The sequence below is a fragment of the Electrona antarctica genome (assembly GCF_951216825.1).
Source record: "Electrona antarctica genome assembly, chromosome: 23".
Lineage (NCBI taxonomy): Eukaryota > Metazoa > Chordata > Actinopteri > Myctophiformes > Myctophidae > Electrona > Electrona antarctica.
This window is the reverse complement of record NC_136804.1, coordinates 10,473,833-10,497,761: the sequence shown is the minus strand read 5'-3', so window position 1 is coordinate 10,497,761 and position 23,929 is coordinate 10,473,833. Positions and strand designations below refer to the sequence as shown.

At 43.0% G+C, this 23,929-nt stretch overlaps 2 protein-coding genes across 3 annotated transcripts; one reads left to right on the top strand and one right to left on the bottom strand.

The window, feature by feature from the left end:
- Nucleotides 1–578: 578 nt before the first annotated feature.
- Nucleotides 579–8,195, top strand: LOC306916033 (aldo-keto reductase family 1 member B1-like). Of its 2 annotated transcripts, none has more exons than XM_079493727.1 (10): nt 579–685; nt 2,294–2,452; nt 3,124–3,240; nt 3,881–3,958; nt 4,121–4,243; nt 4,369–4,475; nt 4,608–4,689; nt 7,016–7,099; nt 7,266–7,348; nt 8,010–8,195. In XM_079493727.1, the coding sequence occupies exons 1-10, from the start codon at nt 620–622 to the stop codon at nt 8,050–8,052; spliced, it is 942 nt and encodes a 313-aa protein (XP_079349853.1). In that variant the 5' UTR covers nt 579–619; the 3' UTR covers nt 8,053–8,195. The 2 variants fall into 2 exon arrangements, with proteins under 2 accessions (XP_079349853.1, XP_079349852.1); XM_079493726.1 differs by having other exon boundaries at nt 2,294–2,461.
- A 674-nt stretch (nt 8,196–8,869) lies between these two features.
- On the bottom strand, nt 8,870–23,517 carry LOC306916032 (aldo-keto reductase family 1 member B1-like). Its single transcript, XM_079493725.1, has 10 exons — nt 23,253–23,517; nt 21,389–21,556; nt 20,961–21,077; nt 18,828–18,905; nt 16,551–16,673; nt 14,784–14,890; nt 14,588–14,669; nt 13,800–13,883; nt 10,596–10,678; nt 8,870–10,340 (listed from the first exon to the last, which is right to left on the bottom strand). Exons 1-10 carry the CDS (start codon nt 23,316–23,318, stop codon nt 10,298–10,300), a joined length of 951 nt encoding a protein of 316 aa, XP_079349851.1. The 5' UTR covers nt 23,319–23,517; the 3' UTR covers nt 8,870–10,297.
- Nucleotides 23,518–23,929: the final 412 nt, after the last annotated feature.

The window sequence follows — 23,929 nt, the reverse complement described above, 5'->3', positions numbered from 1 at the left end:
TTGGACTCCTCATGTATAGAAGGAAGCATGAGGTCAGTCCGCTGCCCCCCCAGGTTGGCAGAGGAAGTGTAGCGCCCAGGATTACATTAGATAATAAGACACTGGGTGAAAAAATGGGTTGCAAAATCATGGGATAAAAATTATATATAAAAGAAAAATGAAACGTGGAACCATTTGAGGTGTATATGTTCACATTGTCCGACTATTAGGCCTACTAACTCTAGCCCACATAATAAGTACTGTACAGTTTTGAGGTAGGCCTATTTGTACTTTACGTGAGTATTACCAGTATCTAATACTTTGACTTTTACTCGAGTACAAAATGTGAATACTTTTTCCACCACTGCTAAAAAGTGCTGAGTCATGTCCCTCCCTGTAGCTGGTTACCGGCTCTAGGGCAGGAGCCTGAAATCGCACATAGACCCGTCCCACTCTTCTGTTTACCAATAGAATGACTACATAAGTGGGTTGCAATCCACCCACCCTCTCTCTCTCTCTCTCTCTCTCTGCTGTTCAGGCGCCTTTAAATCCCAGCTTTTACACACAGACTCGCAGAGGTGTCCATGAGAGGCTGGTAGATTATACTGGCAGTTCTACAGCAGCAAATCAAACCGACATCATGATACCGTCTGTCACACTCAACACCGGAGCAAAGATGCCTGTGGTGGGCCTAGGAACATGGAGGGTAAGGCAAGACATTCAGTACTTGTATTCATTCAGACATTGTCTGTTCAAGGAGCCTCATGTTTCAGTAGTGCCTGTTGGTTTATTGTACATACTGTATGTCAATAGGTTACTGACATACGGTGCTTCACATGGTCTTTAACACTAAGCCTTGGTCATATACAGCCATGCACCTGTAGAAATTCATAAAAGCCAAAGGGGACGTTTATTTTCTAGCTGTAATATGGGCATTTAGTTTTAATTGACCAGAAAACATGTACAAAAAACATTAGATTGCAGATTGCACACAGTAGTCAAAAGGATGACCCCAAAAAGTCCATGAGTTTATTTCCATTGTTCGATTGCAGATTGCACACAGTAGTCAAAAGGATGACCCCAAAAAGTCCATGAGCTTATTTCCATTGTGTAAATACTGAAGATGTAAACCCGTTACCTAGACGAGAGGTGCCCCCCCTCCCAAATTTCCAAGGCGGTTGAATGTGGATACTCTGGCTAGAAATACTGTATAACGTTTAGATTGACCTTTCGAGAAAAAAGCTGAGAGCCATAGCCATACTCTCTCCAACGTATTGTCTGATATGCAATCTAAAGTAAGTGACGTCTCCCTTGACTGCAACACCATCTACCACTCTGAAACAAGGGGACCTTCTTCTCTTCACTGGCAGCTGCCAAAGACGTAGAAGAGTGGGAAAGGAGGAAGAAGTATAGGCGGGACCTTTTAAAGAACCTTTTAAAATCCCAAAGAACCATAAGAACCATTCACTAAAGAAAATGGTTCTTTAGTAGAACCTTTTAAAGAACCATTATAGAACCATTATTTTTCTGTGTGTATTTAATTTTCCTTTTTTCCCCAAGATGTAGCGCTTGTCAGTGCAGTGGCGGTAAAGACTGGATATGATTGACAGTGGCCACCACTGCCTCACAAAATAAAACAAGATTACACAAACAGCAGACTTAGAGACGACAAATACGCTACTGCTATTCAGTCAAATCCTCACAGTTAAACGTCCACAGTGTTTTACCCAGTACGATCTAGTTGTGCCTTTTGAATACAATTCCATTTAGCCTAGTTTTAGTCACATTTTAGTCATCTGAAAAGTTTTTTTTTTTTTTAAAGCTTAAGCAGATACAGGCTATGAGAAAAATACATTCAAAGAGCCTATCAATGATCTGCAGCTACTCAGTCAGGCGTACAGTATGTCTAAACTGAATGTTGGATGAATGACAGTCCTTGAGCTTTGTGGGATTACAGTCACATACTGAGTCTAGTTTTAGTCGACTAAATAATATCATACGATTTTATTTGACTAAATCTGATTTTGGTGGGCCTTGAGTCATAATGGCTGATTTTACATTTGGTTGAATACTGAAAATAGGCGAATCTACAAGCTCACAACGCGTCTCAGCGTGACACGTGAGCTTGTAGATCTGCCATTTTCAGAGCACAACAGAGTACAACCAGTCCACATGACACTGTGAACTGATAAGTGAAGCTAGGCCTTCTCATCAGCAGACACACACACACACACACACCGTTTTAGTGGACTAAATGAACACTGGTACGATCTACGCACAAGCTGATAGAAATCTTGTATTCCGATGAATCCAGGCAGAGCCGGGAAATGTCCAAAAGGCCGTCACGGAGGCCATCTCTGCTGGCTATAGGCACATAGATTGTGCATACGTCTATGAGAATGAAGGGGAAGTGGGTGCTGGAATCCACACCGTGATGGACCAAGGCCTGGTCAAACGAGAGGAGCTGTTCATTGTAAGTAAGGTGAGTTGTGCAGAACGCAGTATGTAAGTATGTACAAGTACATGTTCATGTGGGAGTGCACCAAAGATGTGCACGGATGAATCCGACACGTTTCTTCAAGTACGTCTTGGAATAGTTTGTTTGGTATATCCATATTTTTGAGTGGTGCAACCACTACTACCAACTATTGCACTGTATTATTCTTACACTGCCAGGTTTGATCTCATTTCACTACTAAAGTACTGTATTACATACTGTGAGTCTGTGATTATACCAACAATCCAGAGAATTTGAGGCTTACTCTAATTCTGACTAAATCCAGGCTAAAACATTTAGCATGGATTGTTTTAGCCAGGCAGTTTTTTTTCTCCACTGCCTTTAGTTACAAAGCATGCGTTTTATACTACCTTTACGTTATTATGAGGACATACCTAAACCATATTTATTCTTTCTAAGTTCCATGATTTTTATATTCCACTAAGGGAGAATTGCTTTGCAGCTGATCTGATTGAATAGAGCCATAAGCCATATTGTTTATAATGCACCCGAGTCAGGAGACAAGATGTCAAATTATCTCCCGTGGAGTGACAAGCTTTGACTGTGAGGAAAGCATGTTGACATGCAACATGTCCTCCCTCCTTATGACATTTTGAAACTATATAAAGTAATGTTTTCTCTTATAGTTATGGTGCACCTTCCACATTCCTTCCCTGGTGAGGGGTGTGTGTGAGAAGACTCTGAAGGCTCTCCAACTGGACTACCTGGACCTCTATTTGGTCCATTTTCCTATGGGCTTCCAGGTACAGACAGTAGGAATCTAAAAATGAAAAAGGTCAGGTATTTCTTTTCAACAGTGACACCATGTGGCGATGCAAGGTAATTGCATCCCAGAAAATCTGCTCTTATTGAAACGCAGATGCAGGGTCTAGCAGAAAACTGTGGGCTTTTATGTCTGTGGATCAGATAAAGCTACACAAAATGGCAACAGCAGCATCATCATCATCATCATCACCACCACCACCACCACCACCACCACCACCACCACTACTACTACTACTACTACGAAAAAAAGAAAATTATTATTATTTCATTTGCACAACTGTACACACATTCTATTAGTTATTATTTCCAAAGGAAAGATGACAGTTGTTGTGCCGGTGAGGTGAGAAGCCCTAGAGGGGCTTATTTGAGAACCTCATACAATTAGAATGTATTAATCTGTACTTTCATCAGTGCCCTCGTTTTCAAAATGAGGGCATGTAGGCTGTGTGGTGGCCTAGGAGTGAGTCCTGCGAGTCATTTTGATGTCCCTGGCATGTTATATCTTAGGCCAATCGGGAAAAATGCAATTTAGTTTTTATTAGATTCTATTTTCTCAACATCCTGGGTTAATCTCTTGCTCTGACCTCCTGTTTGTGTTTATTATTTCTACATGTGCAGCCAGGAGACTCCCTATTTCCTCTTGATGAGGACGGCAAGGTCATTCCTGATGGCACCAACTTCTTGGACACCTGGGAGGTAAGTGTGGGGAAGCAAAGGTATTAGTGAGGGAGCAAGTGAATGAGTGCACTGCCTTCACGCATGTGGAAGCATCACTGCATGATGGGAATGAGAAAGATACCACTCCACTACATTTTAACTGAAGATGAAAATAATAATTCCAGCATTCCATTTATCCAGGCAATGGAGCAGCTGGTGGATGCTGGCTTGGTCAGAGCCATCGGTATCTCCAACTTCAACAAGGCACAGATGGAAGCCATTCTAAACAAGCCAGACCTCAAGTACAAGCCGGCCACGAACCAGGTGCACATCAACTGATCAACACCCTTTATAACAGGCCAATATGGAAGAGTAATTTTGACTCGTTCGGTCAGGATGAAAGATCATGCCACGTGATGTTGATACAATCGAGTGTGTGTCCCCTCTAGATTGAGTGCCACCCATATCTGACACAGGACAAGTTGATCAACTACTGCCACTCACAGGATATCTCAGTCACAGCCTACAGCCCCCTGGGGTCCCCTACCAGACCTTGGTGAGAGATAGCGAATAAAGCTAAACATGTTCTGTTAGGTCAAATTGTTATGCATTATACAATAGTACAGCCTGATCTGCTAAGGAAAGCTATGCTGTGTCATGTATTGTACATCTATGACATTTCCAAAAGGGCTCAACCCGATGAACCTACTCTGCTTGAGGAACCCAAGATCAAGGCCATCGCTGAGAAGTACAACAAAACCCCAGCACAGGTAGTAGAGCAAACCGTTGCTGACTTTTAACATAATCATCATCATAATTTTGACCCCTTTAGCTGTTTTGGTTGTTTGTGTACATTGATTTTGATTATTTATTTATTTTCGTGTCCTGCACACATACTGCCCAACCCTCATGGGTTTATAAGACACCATTTCACATTTACAGCACGTTTACATTATATTACATAATACATTAAATTACAGCTCAGTTATAGTGTTCGGTCTTCTCTCCCAAGCTTGACATATGAATTCAGCCACAACAAAAACTCATTTACCAAAACATCTCAATTTTGTCAGTCCTCTAACTCAAGGAAATCCCTACAAATACAGTAGAAGACATCTTGTTAAAACAATACTTCTCTTTATGTCATATTTAGAGCAGTAAAACAGAAAGTGGATCTCATTTTCAATTTCACCAAGATCACATAACAAGCAGTATCTCTCTTCCTCTGGAGTGGCATTAAACCTGCCAGTCTCCAGTGCTAATGGCAATGTTCCAGACTGTATTTGAGCACAGAGGGATCGTTGTCTTTTGTTTAGGTTATACTTCACATAATATTCTGCAGTGTAGCTGCCCTTTATGAGACAATGCACAATTGTTTGTACATTTGCACAAAATTATGTCCTCTGCTTTTAAAGACGGTTTTAGCATTGTCCCTGTGGGACATGCTTGTTAACCACACCAAAGGGTCAAGACAGTTTTAGCGTTAACTCCTTGCAACCGTTTGGACCCAAGGAGTTGAAAGTTGGAGTTCCCTTTGGTGTGGTTAGGGCTTAACTCATCCTAACTATTGGGAGCAGTGGGGAAGTGCAGGGAGGGATCTCACATATTCCAGATGCATTCTGATGTCTCCATGCAGTAGGTACATTCAAGTGTCTGTCCTTACAATAGAATTAAACGTTTCAGGTAATAAATTAGCAAAAGTCACCCTTTAACCAATGAATTCTTATTTTTCTTCTAGCTAGTATTACTGTGTAGTACAGTAAGTGTACAGTACACTGTAATGGTAACCGGATAGGTGGGCTCTAGTCAAAGTAGCCAATCTACAAGCTCACAGCACGTTGCATTGTGATGCAGTTAGCTTGTAGACCTGCAATTTCGGAAGAGTGTAGATTAGAAAAACCTTGAGATAAATAATAATAATAATGTTGTCCTATAATGCCCAAAATAGGGATGCGGGATGTGGTTTAAAAATGTATCATGCTCAATATGAACTACATAGCTAGCTGGAATCTCAAGGTCCAGGCACCTACCCATCTGAGAATGTGTTACTTTACTCTAGCAAATTTAAACTTGCATTCTGTAGCTCAACTCATAACTTGAACTACAGTACGAGAGGGTTAAACCTCTTCTCAGGAGGTAGTTCGATTTTACTGTATTTAATCTTTATTTAACCAGGCATGGCAAGATTAAGAACACATTCTTAATAGTTGCTCAATACCATGAGGCTGTGTAGCTTAATAACATCCCTAACTGTTAGCACACATGCATACAGTATAGGATCTTTACAGAAACATAATCAAAGGACGTTTTCATCAAACAAGCCAAAGCTGGCCTTTCCCGCCGTTTGCATATATGAAGGGTCCCGTTATGTTTGTCTAGGCACCAAGCAGTCTGCATATATGAAGGGTCCCGTTATGTTTGTCTAGGCACCAAGCAGTCTGCATATATGAAGGGTCCCGTTCTGTTTGTCTAGGCACCAAGCAGTCTGCATATATGAAGGGTCCCGTTATGTTTGTCTAGGCACCAAGCAGTCTGCATATATGAAGGGTCCCGTTATGTTTGTCTAGGCACCAAGCAGTCTGCATATATGAAGGGTCCCGTTATGTTTGTCTAGGCACCAAGCAGTCTGCATATATGAAGGGTCCCGTTATGTTTGTCTAGGCACCAAGCAGTCTGCATATATGAAGGGTCCCGTTATGTTTGTCTAGGCACCAAGCAGTCTGCATATATGAAGGGTCCCGTTATGTTTGTCTAGGCACCAAGCAGTCTGCATATATGAAGGGTCCCGTTATGTTTGTCTAGGCACCAAGCAGTCTGCATATATGAAGGGTCCCGTTATGTTTGTCTAGGCACCAAGCAGTCTGCATATATGAAGGGTCCCGTTATGTTTGTCTAGGCACCAAGCAGTCTGCATATATGAAGGGTCCCGTTATGTTTGTCTAGGCACTAAGCAGTCTGCATATATGAAGGGTCCTGTTATGTTTGTCTAGGCACCAAGCAGTCTGCATATATGAAGGGTCCCGTTATGTTTGTCTAGGCACCAAGCAGTCTGCCTTCAAGCCAATTTTAAAATATCAGATTATTTTGTTTCTCTAGGTTCTTATCAGGTTCCATATCGAGAGGAACGTGATCGCCATTCCCAAATCTGTGACGCCACATCGAATCAAGGAGAACTTCCAGGTAATTGACTGCAATCACATTGTGGAACAAAAACCCCTGATGGAGGATGGGGGGGGTGTACAGTAATTCATTGCGTGATTGAATGTACAATAGCAAGATTCCTTAGCTCCTTATTGCAGATCTGCCGACTCTGTTGTCCTTCTGTGACTATCTGTCTCTCGCTCAGGTGTTTGACTTCAAGTTGAGTGAAGAGGACATGAAGACCATTCAGAGTTTTAACAGGAACTGGAGAGGTTTCCCCATGAACTGGTGAGTGGACATACTCATGTACTGTACAATAAATAATATATGTAATATTGTTTATTGGTGACAATGTATAATTTACAAAATGCGTTATGGATGTGGATGTATTTGTGTCGGATGTTGTAAAGAATTTATTTTAATAGAAACTAGACTGGTGCCCATTGGGCAACAATCTACTAGGGAACGATGCAAATTGGGAATCCATGCCCCGCCCGGTTATGCAATACATATCTGCATATCTGTCTCCATATATGCCTATAGAGGGTATGCGTGTGACATCATCATCAAACCAGGAAGTTATGCAGGAACGCCTACCGAGTGGCAAAAAACTACTTTCTGGCCTTGACAGCCCATACATCCACACAGAAAAGTCTTATCTGATTGCATTAAACAACATTAAACAATGTTAAACTCACTTTGCCTGTTGCTTTGCCACTCGATGTCCCATTGACTTTAAGCATGCGCATACTCTCTATACACGGTCATATCGGTCAGAGGGGAGTTCTGGATACAACGCCTATCTGACTGTCTCGAGGCCAGGCATGGCACTCCCTCAGATTGTCGTGAGAGCTTGTGATTGATATGTCATTTATCAAACACTACTTTACATGTAAAGGTGTGTTGCAGTAGAGACCTCTAATCTAAGTTCCTCTTCTGTTCACTACAGGGGCTCAAACCACAAAGATTTTCCACTGAATGCAGAATACTAATTCATCAGGAGCATTTAGGACCGAAGACTGAAGTTCTGTCCGTTTGCGGGAAAATAGTCATGAACCCTATTCTAGGGCAAGAGTAAAAAAAGGAAAAAAAAGGCAGATCTATAAGCTCACATTGAGACACATGGTGAGTTGTAGATCAGATACTTTTGGTGAAGAGATTTGGTGTAGAGGGGGCCAGGGGGGGAAACAAGAGCGAACCAAGTATATAGCCCTAGGTGACCCGGGTTAAGTACGTCTATAGGGTTAGAAGTGATTAATGGACCGTACCAGCTTTATCCGAATAAAGAATGGAAGAATAAAGTAGACAATGGAATGTAATAACACTGGCTTGACTCTTTAAAGCTGTCAAACCTTTACTTATTAAATAATGTTTCTCAAGCAAGTGTCTGACTAATTTGCTTGTATTATTGTTTCGTAACTGTAACTCTCTTGATGTCATTTCCTTCCTGCACAAAATACAAGAACCTTGTCCGACATTATTCCCCAAATTTAGTTTGGTGGTCCATTACTTTCAATGACTATTAAAAAATTCTAATGCCAGATCATGCCCAACTAGTCATTATGTATTTATTTTCCTCAGCCATTTTCCCCCCAATTTAATCGTCGTCCATAATTCCTCCCCACACACATTTGTGTGATATCACTGATGTTGAATCCTACCGACTCACCTGCCAGTGAGGAGCCCCCATCGGAATGACGCAGAGCCTTCGTTTTACTCATCCCAGCCCTACCGACAGTGTGCCGCCCCAACTCTATGTTGGGAGAAAAATGGTTAGGTGCCTTTACAAAGAAAACTCATACCAAAACATTTTAAGCAAAGAAAACTTTATTCTGACATGAAATGCAACTGGAACCTCCAACCTACAATGCATGAGTTTGGTGAGGCCAGACATAAATCAGAAGAAACACGGATAAGTGCTTCGTCATCCTAAGGCATGTAGTGTTCAAATATTATGAAATAAAAAAAAAGAACACAAATATTTGTAATCTGACATAAGGAGTGTCTGTTCAAACAGTGCATTGATAAATGTATAGTATTGTGCAATATCACAAAGTCTTGTTTCGACCTAAATGCAACTTGTTTGTTTCAACTAGTTTGGCTGAGAGAACCCATTTTGTTTGTTTTCCCAGTTGACCGTAAACTTTTTGTCATTACTCTTTGTGAAATCCTATACAAAATACTATGTGCTCTTGTTCAGTTCAGTTGAAGATGTCTTTATCCTACAACGGAAAAATACTTTTAATTGTACAAAAGGTCAATTATATATTGTCAGAGTAGGTCGAGAAGGTCAGTCTCCAGCTAGTCTCGCGTAGCCAGCCGATCAGAGATCTCCACCTGGGGAATTCTAATTTCAATATGGGCTAGGATAGAGGAGAAAGACTTTGCCCATTTAACCTTTATTTATGTGTTATATTTCTCCAAAAATATAAAGTAGTAACTGAAGGGCGTGTGTGTGTGGCAACAGTAACTGGGGTGTGTGGGCGTGCGCGTGTGTGTGTATGTATGCGTGTGTGCGTGTGTAACAGTAACTGGGGTGTGTGTGTATGTATGCATGCGCACGTGCGTGTGTAACAGTAACTGGGGTGTGTGCGTGCGTGTGTGTTTTACATGTGTGTTTTATAGGCAACACAATCTTTGCACACCTGTATGCTCTGAGGTGGGTGCGTAGGCAGGGCTCAATGTATTCAGAAGGATGACACAAAGACACCACCTGCACTAAGCCTATCTCACAGAATTTCCCCGCCCCCCTTAATACGCCCCCTTTCGGGGTTAGTGGTGATAGCGTGACGTCACTCCATAGACGCTTCATGTTAACAGAGGTAATTTAAGAAGTCTACAACTTTTGTTTTCTCAAGGTAAGGTTTGTTCTATCTGTTCGAGCTGATTTACCATATTGTTTGCTTCATAATAATATTGGTCTGTCACATTTTTACATTAGAAAATGTACTTAGATTCTCCAGAGAAAAAAACGTGTAAATGCTCATGTTAAAGTCACCACTATTTACCAGAAGTGGGCGTGAAAAACGGGCTGTGAGATAGGCCTCTTGCAATACGAACCTATAAATAAAGTTCGTGCAGACGGTGTGCGGGTCTTTGTGCACTGTATGTGCATCCTGCTGAATACATGTGTGTTTTATAAGAAAGCAATGCTGGCAAAAATAGAAGTTTCGATGAGAAAATATTTCACACGTACTACAGCATCAACTGTAAAGCTGTGGAGCTCTTGTTTTCCATCTAAGAATTCACGATGAAAGGAAAGTCCTTGTGTTTCGTGCTCCTGTATGATGAAGAAACAAAGCAGAAAAACAATAGAAATTGTCATATCTTGACAAGCATATCACCGCTGTGGGGCACAACATTTTTATCTACATATATCAAATTTCACATTTTGTTCCCCCCATCCCCATAAACTAATTAATCGGCCAATTATGAAAATAATCGTTAGGTGCAGCGCTAAACACTGCAATCATCTGTTCTGTGCTTTTGACTCCACTAATGCTAATTAAAACCTACATTATAATACTGAACTCACCATTGCATTGGACACACTCTCCAGTTCCTGTTGAATCCTAATACGGTCTTCATTTCCTCCTCAGACAGCTCAAAATCAAACACCTGTGGTGATCATACATACATGGGATTTTAGCGGCACAAGGTGAAAAGTCAGAATGATGATAAAAAAGGGGTAAATCTTGTGTAAAATAATTATAATTTATATATATATCCTTATATACAATTGAAAACATGTCCCCAAAAGCACGCACAGGAACAAAAGGCACCAGCTACTACGTCACTGACACGCTGCAACACGCTGCAACACACACTGCAACAACACACTAACACGACACAGTCTTACCCTCCGCGTCGATCCACGGCTATCTCCTCATGTCGCGCCGCACGCCCACAGTCAACAACACCCGCGTAAAAACTGTCATTGCACTGCCACTACAGCCGCCTCCCGTCCACACTCACAAACAACATCAATATCAATAATAAACACAAACACGCCACAAGCACCGACACCCCCGCCTAATTTGTTGCCAGGTCTATGAAAACAAGCCCAGAAAAAATGCCATTCAACACGCTACTTACAACTCGCTTACAATTCGCGGACCTGGCAACACTGCATCCTGTTTTCCCATTGGCTACGGTTGCTACAACACGCATTTGCACTGCATCTTGGGAGCAACACAGCTTAATGTAGGGGTCACCGATTGCTGTGCTACATCCCCCTCATGTCCTCACCACCCCGTTCGGCTACACCACACACACTCACCTACACAATTCTCCACATGCAACACAGGGCCCTTATTGGCTAGCCCCCTCACATGGCGATCCCCACGCAACAAAACACAGCCAGCCACACACACACACACCCACCCACACACACACACACAACGCCCACGTTCGGAAATATCGCACTGAGCGCACTGTGCAAACCTGGCGTGGTACAAGCGGGACAAACCGACGCGCAAATATCGACACGAACAACAACAACAACACTACACGCACACGCGCGCGCTGCAACAACACACAGCTACGTCCAGTGTGTGTGTGTGTGTGTGTGTGTGTGTGTGCGTGCGTGCGCGGGGGGGAATTTGGATCGCCTCGCGATGCAGCGAAAATGCCACTACACTACACAGGGCTCGACAGTGCGACTAGGTACTCGCATTTGCGCCTTACAACATCACCGTGCGAGTTGTAACATTCACTTTGTACCACCGGTGCGACTACACAATCCGAACTTTAAAGCTACAACTTGCGCAGTTTACATCCACAAGAATGTGTCACTCTCTCGGTTCTGCACCGCTGCTGGAGAAGTATAGCACTGTCGCAAGCAGCGCCACTAATCCCCCCCCCCCCCCCCCCACACACCCCAGAGACGGAGGAGAGAGAAGAGAGCGAGAGAGACAGAGAGCACACACGTGAGTCCTGCAAATTATATTGACCCAATATTAATTTGTACAACCTAGCAAAGCATAAGATATCATGCTTTGGAGAATAGGCTGGTCTCTCTTTTTACAAGACATAAGCCATTGCATACAGCTTCTCAACCCTTTTAAATTTCAAGGACCCCCATAACTCTGAGAGTAAAACCAAATGGACCCATAAGAGTCCCATTTGATTCCATTTGTACAGTATCACAGTTAAACGTTATAACAGAGTCCATTTGGTTCCATTTGTACACTCTCAGAGTTACAGACCTGTAGGGTCCACTTGGTTCCATTTGTACACTCTCAGAGTTACAGACCTATAATGGGTCCATTTGGAACCCCCTCAAGGAACCATGAGGGTCCCTGGATCACACCTTTGACAGCCACTGCTTTAAATCTATACATAACTAATATAGAGCATATTTGATCCATTTATTGTTATGGATAAGAACAACAACACTACACGCGCGCGCGCGCACGCGCTGCAACACAAAACAGCTGCATACAACGCGTGTCACTGTGGACTTCTGTATCTGTGGACTTCTGTATCGCAACGCGGGGCAACGCAACTCTGGGATGAGCGGGCCGAAGGCCCGCGAAATTCTAGTATATATATATATATATATATATATTTTAACATTAATTATACAAGGGACAAACAAACAAATATAAAATACACAAACTGAACTTTATGTATTTTATTTAACCAATTATGCCCTATATAAAAAAGCTGATCTACAAGCTGCGATCAGACATGTTGTGAGCTTGTAGATTGTCTGGCTTTAAAATTAAAAGGTAAAACATTTCAAGTTAAAAAAGAAAAATCGAGGCACATCAGCTGCATACCTGTAAGTGCAGATACTGTGATGACAGTGAAAAAAAATCCCTGGGGAGAGTTCACCAAGAGTTGTGGGTGACCAATCAGAGCCCAGTATTCAAAGTGACTTATTTGCTGTGGCGTATATCTATTCTACTTCCGAGCATAGACATGGTAACGCCCCGCCTGCCTCTGATTGGCCTACCGACACTGCCGGCCTTTACCAGACTTTCCTACGAGGTGGATAGCTATATGCTGGATAGTCTGCTGCGAGGTTACTCCGTGGTGGGAAATAAAAAAGTTATAAAGTTATAAAAAAATTACAGCAAAAATGCAACAGCAGCACACAACTACAGTGCTCTTTCATGCAGATAGCCTACATGCAAGCAGACCGTCCCGCGTCCCATACACTTAGCTAGATAAACGTGTTTGAGGCCTAACTGTAGGCATGGGATATATATTATAATAAACAGTTCTTCATAAACTGTTTATTTTTGTGTAGGGAAGCACTGTGTTAGTTTCGTTGTCATGCATGCATCATGCTGAAGATATCCGATCTGCAAGCTCACAACGTGTCGCATCTACGAGTAGACGCGCCGTGCGCTTGCAGATCAGCTATTTTCAAGACGAGAGTTCTAAAGTCTTTGTTCCCCCCTCACCGATAGCAGCTTGGTTAAAAGCATCTTCTATCGGTGCTCGAACGTTTTGTTTTTTTATTAAAAATTAATTAAAAACGATGAACGTCCGCTCGAAAATCCCTGCCGAAGCTCGATTCCTAAAAACAGGGCTAGGGGACAGGCTTAATATCTATGCATTAGTCTGGCCATGCCAGGTTAGATACTGATGTCACCAAAAAATATGGGCCGAAATATCAGCCGAACAGATATATCGCTCAGGCTCTAGTCAGAAGTCTGAACCACTCACCTATACAACATTCTCTCTCACTGGAAAACTATTTGAATGAGCCTAGACTTAGCCCGGATACCTGGAAGTTCTCCTGTATGCGCTGTGGTGTGATGGACTTGGGAATCACGATCACGTTCCTCTGAATCTGGAAGCGGATCAGGACCTGAAACAGGTAGAGAGAAGTAGGGAGTTAGGGAGAGTCAACCACATGTAGGAAGTGAGTCCCTTGTGTATCTCACAACAGCCTTGTGGTTCATGCAGTCAGCATGGATTGAAGTAAAAATAAATCTCACGACTAAAAAGTTTTGCCTGGCTGATACCAAATGAATGCAATCTTACAAGCAGCACACAACTGTGTGTGCTAACTCACACTGATGCATGCAAACACAGAACATGTCCCATATGCTAGGTAAACTAGTTGTAGTTTGATTAAACATGATGTGCTAACAAAAAAAGCTCATAGCCCATTAATAATGTGTTCCCGACCTACTGTCCCTTACAATTACAGACTCAGACACGTAGCCCAACAGCATGCATAGCATGGAGTAGACCCACGTTTACGCATAAGAATGCATAGCATGGCGTAAAGAATAATGCCAAGTATGTACGTACGTGATCGAGCAGCATAAGGAGCCTAATTCAAGTGTTATGATCTACCTTGCTTTCTTTGGTGTGAACTGTGAAGAATGATCTTGCAAACAAAATAAACATCCATGTCATTATGTAGGCATGGTACAATGAGTGCCTTATTTGAGCCTCATTAACCGTTTATTAAATAAAGGCGACCTTAGTCAACTAGTCTACATTGTTGCACCAAGCGAGGCCAGTGTCTAACATCACATTGTGTCTGACGTCACAAAGCACTACCTGGGCGGACGTCTTCTTGTGCTTCTCTGCAATGGCCTTAATGTTGGGATCATCCAGGAGTGAAGGGTCATCCGGTTTGGCCCTGTAATTGAAACATCAATTAACTGACTGCATTCATTCATTTTCATAAGATTTGACTGCGACATCCTTTGAGAGTATAAATGTGTGAAAATAGAACGTTAACGTTGGGTCTCACCAGGGCCTGTCGGGGGACCCCAGGGGGCTGTAGGCTGTCACGGAGATGCCCTGCGAGTGGCAGTAGTTGATCAACTTTTCCTGATTCATGTATGGGTGGCACTCAATCTGGGGACACACAAAAGACTCATACATCAAGTTCTTTTGGGTTGAACTTCTCGTGTGTTGTATTATGCAGTACAAATGGCATTCTAGTGCAAGCCAGGGGTTCCCAAACCCTTTCAGCTTGACTAAATGATTTAGGGCTCCATTTTTGTCTCATCTTCCTAAAGCCACTATTTGGGGTTTTAGGAGTGGGGAAAGGGTGTTCCCCCACTAAAGTTGGTATTTTGGTTACCTGTCTAAATCCCTTAAAAACCTCCGTTACCCGTTATATTATGCATAGGTGTGGTTTGGGCGTTGCAATAATTAAACCAATCACCAGTCTTGGCTTTAAGAGATCCCTTTAATAGATCCCTTAACCGTTGCCCGTTAGTGCTATATTGCTTCATAGCCGCTGCCGCTGTCCCCCTAGGCAAAATAGGGTGCCGCGGGACGAAAATACCATTAAGGGACAGAGAAAGCTCCTATATACGTAATTTTCTGGCAGCGGCTGAATTGCGGGCCGCGCTGCGGGTAAAGGCTGCGACAAAATTGGAGCCCTTGGTGTCTCCCTTGTAACCAAACTTACACAAAAAAAGAACAATAATGTTGCTACAGTATGTATGTAAGTAAAACTAAAATAAATTATCTATTATTTTATATAATCAATTAGTATAACTACCCCTAACTGTATGTAGCACAGAGACACAAAGCACAGGCAGCCTCCTCTTGAAAGGGCTTGAGGAGGATGTTGTAATGCAATAAGAAAGCTGTAGCCAGACATAGAAGACATTTATGGTGAAGGGTGGACTGGATCTGGAAACAGGATATAAGGTCAATGGCAGCAGCTAATTGATCTACATAGCCCTGAGGGAGGCACTGCTCTGACTAGTTCCAAACACACAGCCATCCATCTGCCAGCCTGGTCATTTTCAATTCAACTGGAAGCGGGCGGAAGGGGGTCTAAATACCATTGTGTGAATCTGCAATTATTGGTAAAAGAGTGTGGCCATTTTCTTGTTGTTCAGCACAGTCTTGCAAAAACAACAGCAATTGGATTTTGGAATTTAATAAAATGAATGCAATAACGCTATGTTGGAAGGATGTTGTTTAGACAGATGCTAGGTTTGAAATGTACCTTTGTAGCAATCAATTGTTTGTCTTGATACTCTTATTTACATGATCATTTACCCTGTCATTTTCTTTTTCATATCTTCCAGCCAGAGCTGGGCAATATCCACTATAGATATCATAACATCAGTAGTGATTATGTCCATGGTGTCTGAACCTTAACCACTTACTTTGCCTGCATAGGGAAACCATGAGCTGAATAATCTTGTTGGGAAAAGGAAGGCAGTCCGCACACTGCATTACAGCTCCCAGGATACTTTATTTGAGAAGGTAGACACAATGTTTCGAACCTTACTGGTCTTCTTCAAGTATCTTTTTTTTTGTTCAGCACCTGTAGATTCTTTTTTTTAAATGTGCGTACTTCCCTTTGGATTCGATTTCTGAATAATCTTGTCATCTAGCTCACCTGTTGCAAACTCGCTGCAGCTGTAATAGATGCACCTTTAACCCATGACCTTGGTTAATCTACTGCAGCCTATATCTTCTGAACCCTTTATTTAATGTGAGCCTGTGTTTAAACAAACCAAATTCCCCGCTCAAACATGGTGTGCAGTACCTGGTTGTTGGCAGGCTTGTACTTGAGGCCTGGCTTATTGAGGACAGCCTCAATCTGCTCCTTGTTGAAGTTGGAGACACCAATAGCCTTGACCAAACCAGCATCCACCAGCTCCTCCATGGCCTGAAAAAAAAACATCAAACCTCAACCTCAAGATCACCATATCCTCACGTGATACTGAATTGGCAAACTATATATTTTTTATATATATATTTTTTTAAAGTCTTGCATTGACATTTAGACTAGACACATAGCCATGTCATGCATATATAAAATGAGTATACAAAATATATTAAATTGTTTAATTACAATTGATTCATATGAACATATTTATAAAAAGAAAAAGAAAAATAAACTTTAAAAAGCATGAGATACAGTATTTGGGGCAACACGTAGAAATAGCATGCCATCTAGTGGCCAATTGCCAAGATTTAATTTAAATTAACAAAAGGAAGAGGAAGCACCAATTTAACCCGACTAGAATTTCGCCGCCCTTCAGGCGGCTCACCCCAGAGTTACGTTGCATATGGGAAGACGGAAATTGCGGGAGTTGACAGACTCCACATGTAGTAACGGATGGGTTATTAATTATTATTATGTGTTGTTGCGCACGCACACACACACACACACACACACACACACACACACACGCGCACTTGTCAATTCAAGTCCCCCCGGCACCGCGATGCGATACAAAAATCCTCCAGCTTACTGTGAACGTGAACCCGTGGCACTGATGCGAGGCACACACACACACACACACACACACACACACACACACACACACACACACACACACACACACACACACACACACACACACACACACACACACACACACACACACACACACACACACACACACACACACACACACACACACACACACACACACACACACACACACACCACAGTCTATTGTGAAGTTGTGAACCCGTGGCACTGATGCGAGGTCATGTTGTACGGCAGCTGCGTTCACCAAGCGTAGTTGTGTGGCGTTTGCCGTGCGATAGGCGAGAGATGTCTTTTTCGGGTTGTTGCCGGCATGTTGTTGCTGGCGGTGGCTGTCATGGGTCCTTATTAGTGTAGTGTAGTCAACATGACGTGGTGGAGTGTTCGCCTGTCCGGCACAGCAGCCAGAGGGGGAGGGGGCTGAGGTAGAATGAGCTGGTGTGGAGCAGAGGCAGCGAGGTTGGACATTGAGGGGTTGGAAATCATCCCGGTCGCATGGTTCATGTAACGCGTGTGTCACTGTGAAGGCCGTAGACTACAATGCGCCATTGGACTGGCCCCATGAAGTGAATGGAGTTGGCGTAACTCGGCAAAAGGTGACGATTTTGACGTAGGCTGGTGGTCTTTCGCAAGAATGTGTTCTTTCATAGAAATGGGTATTGTACTGTAAATATGACAGTTGCATGGATGCAAAGTAGTGCGTGATGTCTGAACAGGCATGCTGTTGGTGTTGTGCATGGTGAGATGGTGTGCAAACGGTGTGGTTTGGTAGGAGCAAGTTTGAACAAGACAAGACATTCAGACAGGCTACAGTGAATGAGCTCACATGATTAATGAACCATTCACTCGAACTATGAAACAAAAAAAAGGGTTGATGCTTTTAATATCAACTCAAGGGAACTGATACTGTGAAAAGAATCGGTCTGCCCACCACTACCTTCAAAGCCTGTAACTGTGGCAAATAGACCAATTACTGTGTGAACTGTTGATAGCTAGTATTTACCGTTTTCTGCTCTGTGTTTTGGTTAATTTGCACCAGATAAAACTCCAGCGTATCCTCAGCCATTGATTCAACTACACCATATGGAGCTTCCGGTAGCCAATTTTCATCCGTACAGTATTTGACATGTTTGCCTTCTGCAGTTCACCACACAGAGCAGAGGTACGTAATCTTGCGGATTGGTCAGCACTCATATTATCCCTGACCAATCAGCCTTTATTATCCTTTCACCCAGGACAAATAAAGACAGGTTATGTGCCAAAGCCATATGCCGTCATGTGGGTGTATTATGTAGTATTGCTTTTATAACAGTGATATATTAAATGTTGACCTTGAATGCATTCCAATGACGAGTTGCAATTTGGCTGTGTTATCAACAAGAATTCTCACTCTATCCCCAAACGTATTAGTCCACAATGTTGTGATCACGTAGATCACCATTTTCAGCAAAGATATTTGGTGTAGAGACAAAAGGTATAGGGTTTAAGTGGTTAAGCGTGCCTCTCTAATGTCTAAGATGCCTTATGTCATTCTTTCCCACTCACCTCCCATGTGTCTACGAAGGAGGTATTGTCACTAATGGTTTCTCCTTCACTGTCGAGAGGGAAGAGTTCACTGCCCGCCTGAAGAACAAAAGAGAAGGAACAGTCTTGCCTATACGTACAGTAATATACTAGGCATAGGAGAGGTAACACGTCAGGAACTCATGGTTGGATTAAAGCAAAATAAATTCTTAAGACTGAAAAGGCCAAGTCCTAAATTGCGATTTGTGAAACAGCGTGAACACTCTTGTGTTTCATGATTTGTAACAATTAGCACAATATGTAGAGTTTTCGTAGCCATACAGTCAGCCAGTTGAAGAAATTGCACATTGATACAAAAGCCATACCAGCCCTGATAAAAAAGGTTAGTCATTTCGTATTTTAAAACAAAATGCCAGACGCCAGAGGGTTAACATGTTCTTTTATGAAATGTCTATTTTCTGGGCGATTGAACATGCATTTTATTGCTAGTGTAGCCACTTATAATGTTGTAAGCTTGTAGATGGCCGATTTTCGGTGCATGACATGACACACTTCCATAGAAGACATGCTGAATTATATATGGGATCCGAATGACTGAAATCAGTCATTCGTACATACACCCCCTGGACATGACACTAGTATTTAACAGGGACTTACTTTCAATCCAACCCTTTATGCTGAGAGCCAAGCAGGGAGGCATTATGGGTACCATTTGTATAGCCTTTGGTAGTTACGACTTGACCAGGTATTGAACCCCGACCTCCGAGTCTCACGTCGGACACTAACCACAAGGCTACTGAGCTGGTAAACTCGTCAGAGACATGGTCTAAGATACTATCCACACGAACCACAACCATAGGCGGCGGGTGTGTAAGGCTAGGGAAGGCTTAGCCTTCCCAAAAATGTTGCTGGGTATTTTTTAAATATATATAATATATGTGCCCAGCATTATATAGAAGGCTATTGTGTGTGTGCGTGTGTTGTCGCTGCCCCCTGGTGATCGCTGATCGGGTCATATGATTGGCTACTTGGTAGCCTTTCTATAAACCTCTTCCTTCCAGTCGCTTTGTAGCAAACAGACTAGTAGCGCGCGCTGGTTTGTTTTGGAAAACAGCAAAACGCAAAATGGATATAGCCTACGCCCTACGGTCTTTTTCAAGGCAAAGATAAAGTAATTCAGAACTAAGAAGAAGCTGTGAGTCGGCTCGGCTGTCAGCAGTCAGCAGCACCACCAGTGACCGTCTGCACGGTTCACAGTTCACACCACTGCAGCAACACTGACACGTTCAGCGGAGTGGCTGCTGTCTGTGTGCCGTCTGTGAAGAGCCATGAGCCGTGAGGGGCAGCAACACCGCCGGGTAATCTCCACACTGACTCGAGACTTGAGAAAAAGACCCATATCGGCCAAAATATCCCAAAACAATGCCCGGGGAACTTTAATTAAAAGTTAGATGCAGTGTCTATAATTGGGTCAAGGGTGTTGCTTTCGTGAGCAATGGTGTACGAGATGGGTAATAAATTGGTCAAAGTAACTCATTTTTAGACCATCTGGGGGAAATAAATAAAATAAATAAATTTGCGCGGCCTCGCTCCGCTCGGCCACGAGAGTTGCCCCCCCCCTCCCCCCCACGCAATTCTAGCCTACCCAAAGGTAAAATCCACCCGCCGCCTATGACCACAACAATGACAGAAGCATAATGAAAATAATGGAAAATGTGGAAATGCCAGCAGGAAGCAGGCCTAAGTGCAGATTATCACTGTGTATACTTTAATTTGTTTATATAGATGAGACAGTGCATACTAAAGAACAGTACTATTATGTAATGAAAATACAACTGATTTAGCAAAGATGCTCATTTTCATCCACAGGTCCCACAAAATAAACATGGAAACGGGGAAACAACAGTATGAATGTAAAATATGAATACAGACAGATGGAAAGCAACAAAAAAGGTCATAGGCAAGGCAGAAATAGAAACAATATTTGCCTAAAAACAACTCCATTGCAACAGTTTATTGGCTGGACAGATGTACGGCTATGTACACATGTCAGAAACATTGATTGACTTAATTGCTGAGAATGACATTTCTAAAGGTAAACACAGATTATTTTCCTCGGATGAGGACAGGATAAACGTACTGTACATACTGTACCTTAAAACCCATGGGCCAGTGTATCAGGTAGAGGTCCAGGTAGTCCAGTTTGAGGTCACTAAGGGTCTTCTCGCACGCTCCCCTCACTAGAGACTTTTCATGGAAGGTGCACCACAGCTGAGACAGACAACAGGAAAGTCAATGCGAATTAGCACAACACCCCAATGCCCCATTCAATTAAATGCAATTAAATTCATTTGAGGGCTTATGGTAGGGGAAATAGCCAATAATGCGCTTTTGCACAAAATAACACGTGGTCCTCTTTGGTGGGGACGTAACAACTACAAATAAAATTAAGGAAGGCTTCTAGCATGGAATTCTCCTTTAATCTGACCATAGCCTGTTCAAAAGCTAGCATTTTGAGTTGCATCCGTTTAATTTGGCAGCGCAGCACTGATATGCACACTCACCCACACACGATGACCTACCTTGCTGACCATGAAAAGTTCTTCTCTTTTGACCACGCCATCTTTGATCATAGCCTGGACACCCTCGCCAACCTCTGCCTCGTTCTGGTAGACGAAAGCCCCGTCGATGTGCCTGTAGCCTGCAGAGATGGCTGCTTTCACTGCCTCTGTCACTTTGCCTGTGGGAGACTTTACAAGGCAAGATTGTGGGGATAAATATGGAGGTTTTGATTGATTGAAGTATTTATTAACAGTTTGCAGAATAGGTACATTTCAAGCACAACTCAATACAAAAACTGTTAACTGTGGACGACAACACCATAAAGCATTACACTTGTTCACAATAGGGTCCACCATTTTCGATTCATCAGAACATTTAGAGATGTACAAAAATACACTTCTATATAACAAAAAACAGGAAATCATCATAAAAGTCGGTAAAAGGGGGAAAGGGGGACTTTTACGGGGGCCAGTTTCGAATTGCAGCCGTCCGTAGGTGCCCTTTGAGAGCAGTTTTGAAGGAGTCCACATTTTGGTGGCATAGGAGCAAAATTCATTTAGTCCCTCGTTTGTGCCGAATCTGGGTTGCACATGGTTTGTTGAACTCCCTCTGGTGTTGTGGGTGTGGACTTTGTTGACATTAAGGAAGTATTTCGACAGGTACATGGGTATCTTCATAGACATATAAACGTAGACGCCCTTTCCGGCTCTGGAGCGTATGTGCTAAAGGGGGGGACAAATTATTCCCGAGATAGCGTGCGTCACAGAGTGCATGTTCGGTCTGATAAGTCCCGGAAAATATGCGCTGTGATTCGCCAGTAGTCACTCTTCCGGTGTACTTCCTCTCCCAGTGTAAATTATTCCGCCCCTCCTTCAACACACATCGCTCCAACGAACTGCAGCAGCCAATGAGGCATCAATTTTTAAAATATCTATGGGTATCTTGGTGGTGTTGCGAATTCCAACCTGTCAAAATGGGCAGGGGTGAGGTGGGGTTTGGTAAGTCTGGAGCCTTGTTTTAAGGGCCTTTGAGGTAAATATTTTTTACTTTAGTCTTTCAGTCAGACTCTGAAAAATGTATCCTTTACTGCTACAGTTGCCACCAGCAGATTGTGAGTGTGTGTGTGTGTCATGTGCTAAAAATAAAATCAGACTTGATTGATTGAATACTTTATTACTGTAACAGTTTGCAAAGACAAGCCCAGTTCAAGTACAGACAAGTACAGTTCAATATAGGCCTGCTTGAACATTTGAGACATACAATAGGGCCAGGCTCTCTTCTCTCAGTTGCATGCAATGGCTTAATTTACAGTGCGTGCATAGTGGAAGTTGACTTGCCATTTCAGTGAAACAGGAATTCTATCTTTCATGGAACCAGAACACTACAGGAAAGTTCCCTGTATGTTTATTTTCTCAGCTCACATCTGGTTTGACATCTAAATAAAAACACACACCTAGCAGCAGAATTACAACTAGTGACAACTAAAATGTAATTTGGCGTAAACAGTGACAGAGCAACATTTCGATTTTGAGCCATATAACTGAAACTACAACTTAAAACAACTACCGGGGGGTTTGCGACGTTAAAGTTACATGACGAATTATAAATCTACTAGCCGCATGGCCAGTACAAATAAGGCAAAGCACATTAGCACGTGACGTCGTGCTACTAAATAAGAATAATAAGCGCACACCCTTACGTGCAAGCGATTTGTGTCGCTGGCCAAAAAGAACAGTTCTGTTCAGATGAAAAGGAACGCACGGTGAGATTGTTGTTGTTGTTGTTGTTGTTAGCTTCTATCTGTTCTTTTTGGCCAGCGACAACCCGGTTTGCAAGAACTGGACTAATCTGTCTTTAAAAGTTGAATGAATCGTATCGACTCACCTTCCACGTCCCGAGGCCCACGGCGGGGATTTGTGCACCGGTATTGAGTTTCACTGATGTTGCCATTGTTGCTCCAAACGGATGAGGACGAGAACGCGCAGGTTTTTGTAACAGGACTCACATGAGCAGCACCCCACATGCAAGTCTACTAACTGAACTGACTGGTAGATGGTGGTGTGATTCGTCGTGTGACTGACTGTGAATCCAACGCTGCCTGAGCCAGCCCCTGTCGACTCGTCGCCACTCGGCCCCCTCGGCACGAGTCGGCAGCAGCATCGTCGATCGATTACTGTTGCCTTGGGAGTAGGAGCCAGGAGGGAGGGTGCTTCGGGATTCTGTTGTGTAGTGGAAAGCCTGGTGAGGCGAGGTTAGTGTAGAAGACCAGAGGGTTGGTTCGCCAGCCTCTCCACTAGATGGAAGCATTTCCCTATAAACCATCTGCCGGCAACCTGTAGGCTACTGAAACATAATGAATCGTGTGTGTGTGTGTGTGTGTGTGTGTGTGTGTGTGTGTGTGTGTGTGTGTGTGTGTGTGTGTGTGTGTGTGTGTGTGTGTGTGTGTGTGTGTGTGTGTGTGTGTGTGTGTGTGTGTGTGTGTGTGTGTGTGTGTGTGTGTGTGTGTGTGTGTGTGTGTGTGTGCGTGCGTGTGTGTGTGTCACACAGGAAGGAACAGTTTC

What these genes read in the sequence shown, in the direction of transcription:
- LOC306916033 (XM_079493726.1), top strand. Translation starts at nt 620, where the DNA reads ATGATACCGTCTGTCACACTCAACACCGGAGCAAAGATGCCTGTGGTG. An exon ending in ACAAGCCGGCCACGAACCAG is followed by an intron (nt 4,244 to 4,368) that starts GTGCACATCAAC and finishes TGTCCCCTCTAG; the next exon opens with ATTGAGTGCCACCCATATCT. An exon ending in GAATCAAGGAGAACTTCCAG is followed by an intron (nt 7,100 to 7,265) that starts GTAATTGACTGC and finishes TCTCTCGCTCAG; the next exon opens with GTGTTTGACTTCAAGTTGAG.
- LOC306916032 (XM_079493725.1), bottom strand. Translation starts at nt 23,318, where the DNA reads ATGGCAACATCAGTGAAACTCAATACCGGTGCACAAATCCCCGCCGTG. An exon ending in ACTGGCCCATGGGTTTTAAG is followed by an intron (nt 18,906 to 20,960) that starts GTACAGTATGTA and finishes TTTGTTCTTCAG; the next exon opens with GCGGGCAGTGAACTCTTCCC. An exon ending in AGAGTGTGTCCAATGCAATG is followed by an intron (nt 10,341 to 10,595) that starts GTGAGTTCAGTA and finishes TTCATCATACAG; the next exon opens with GAGCACGAAACACAAGGACT.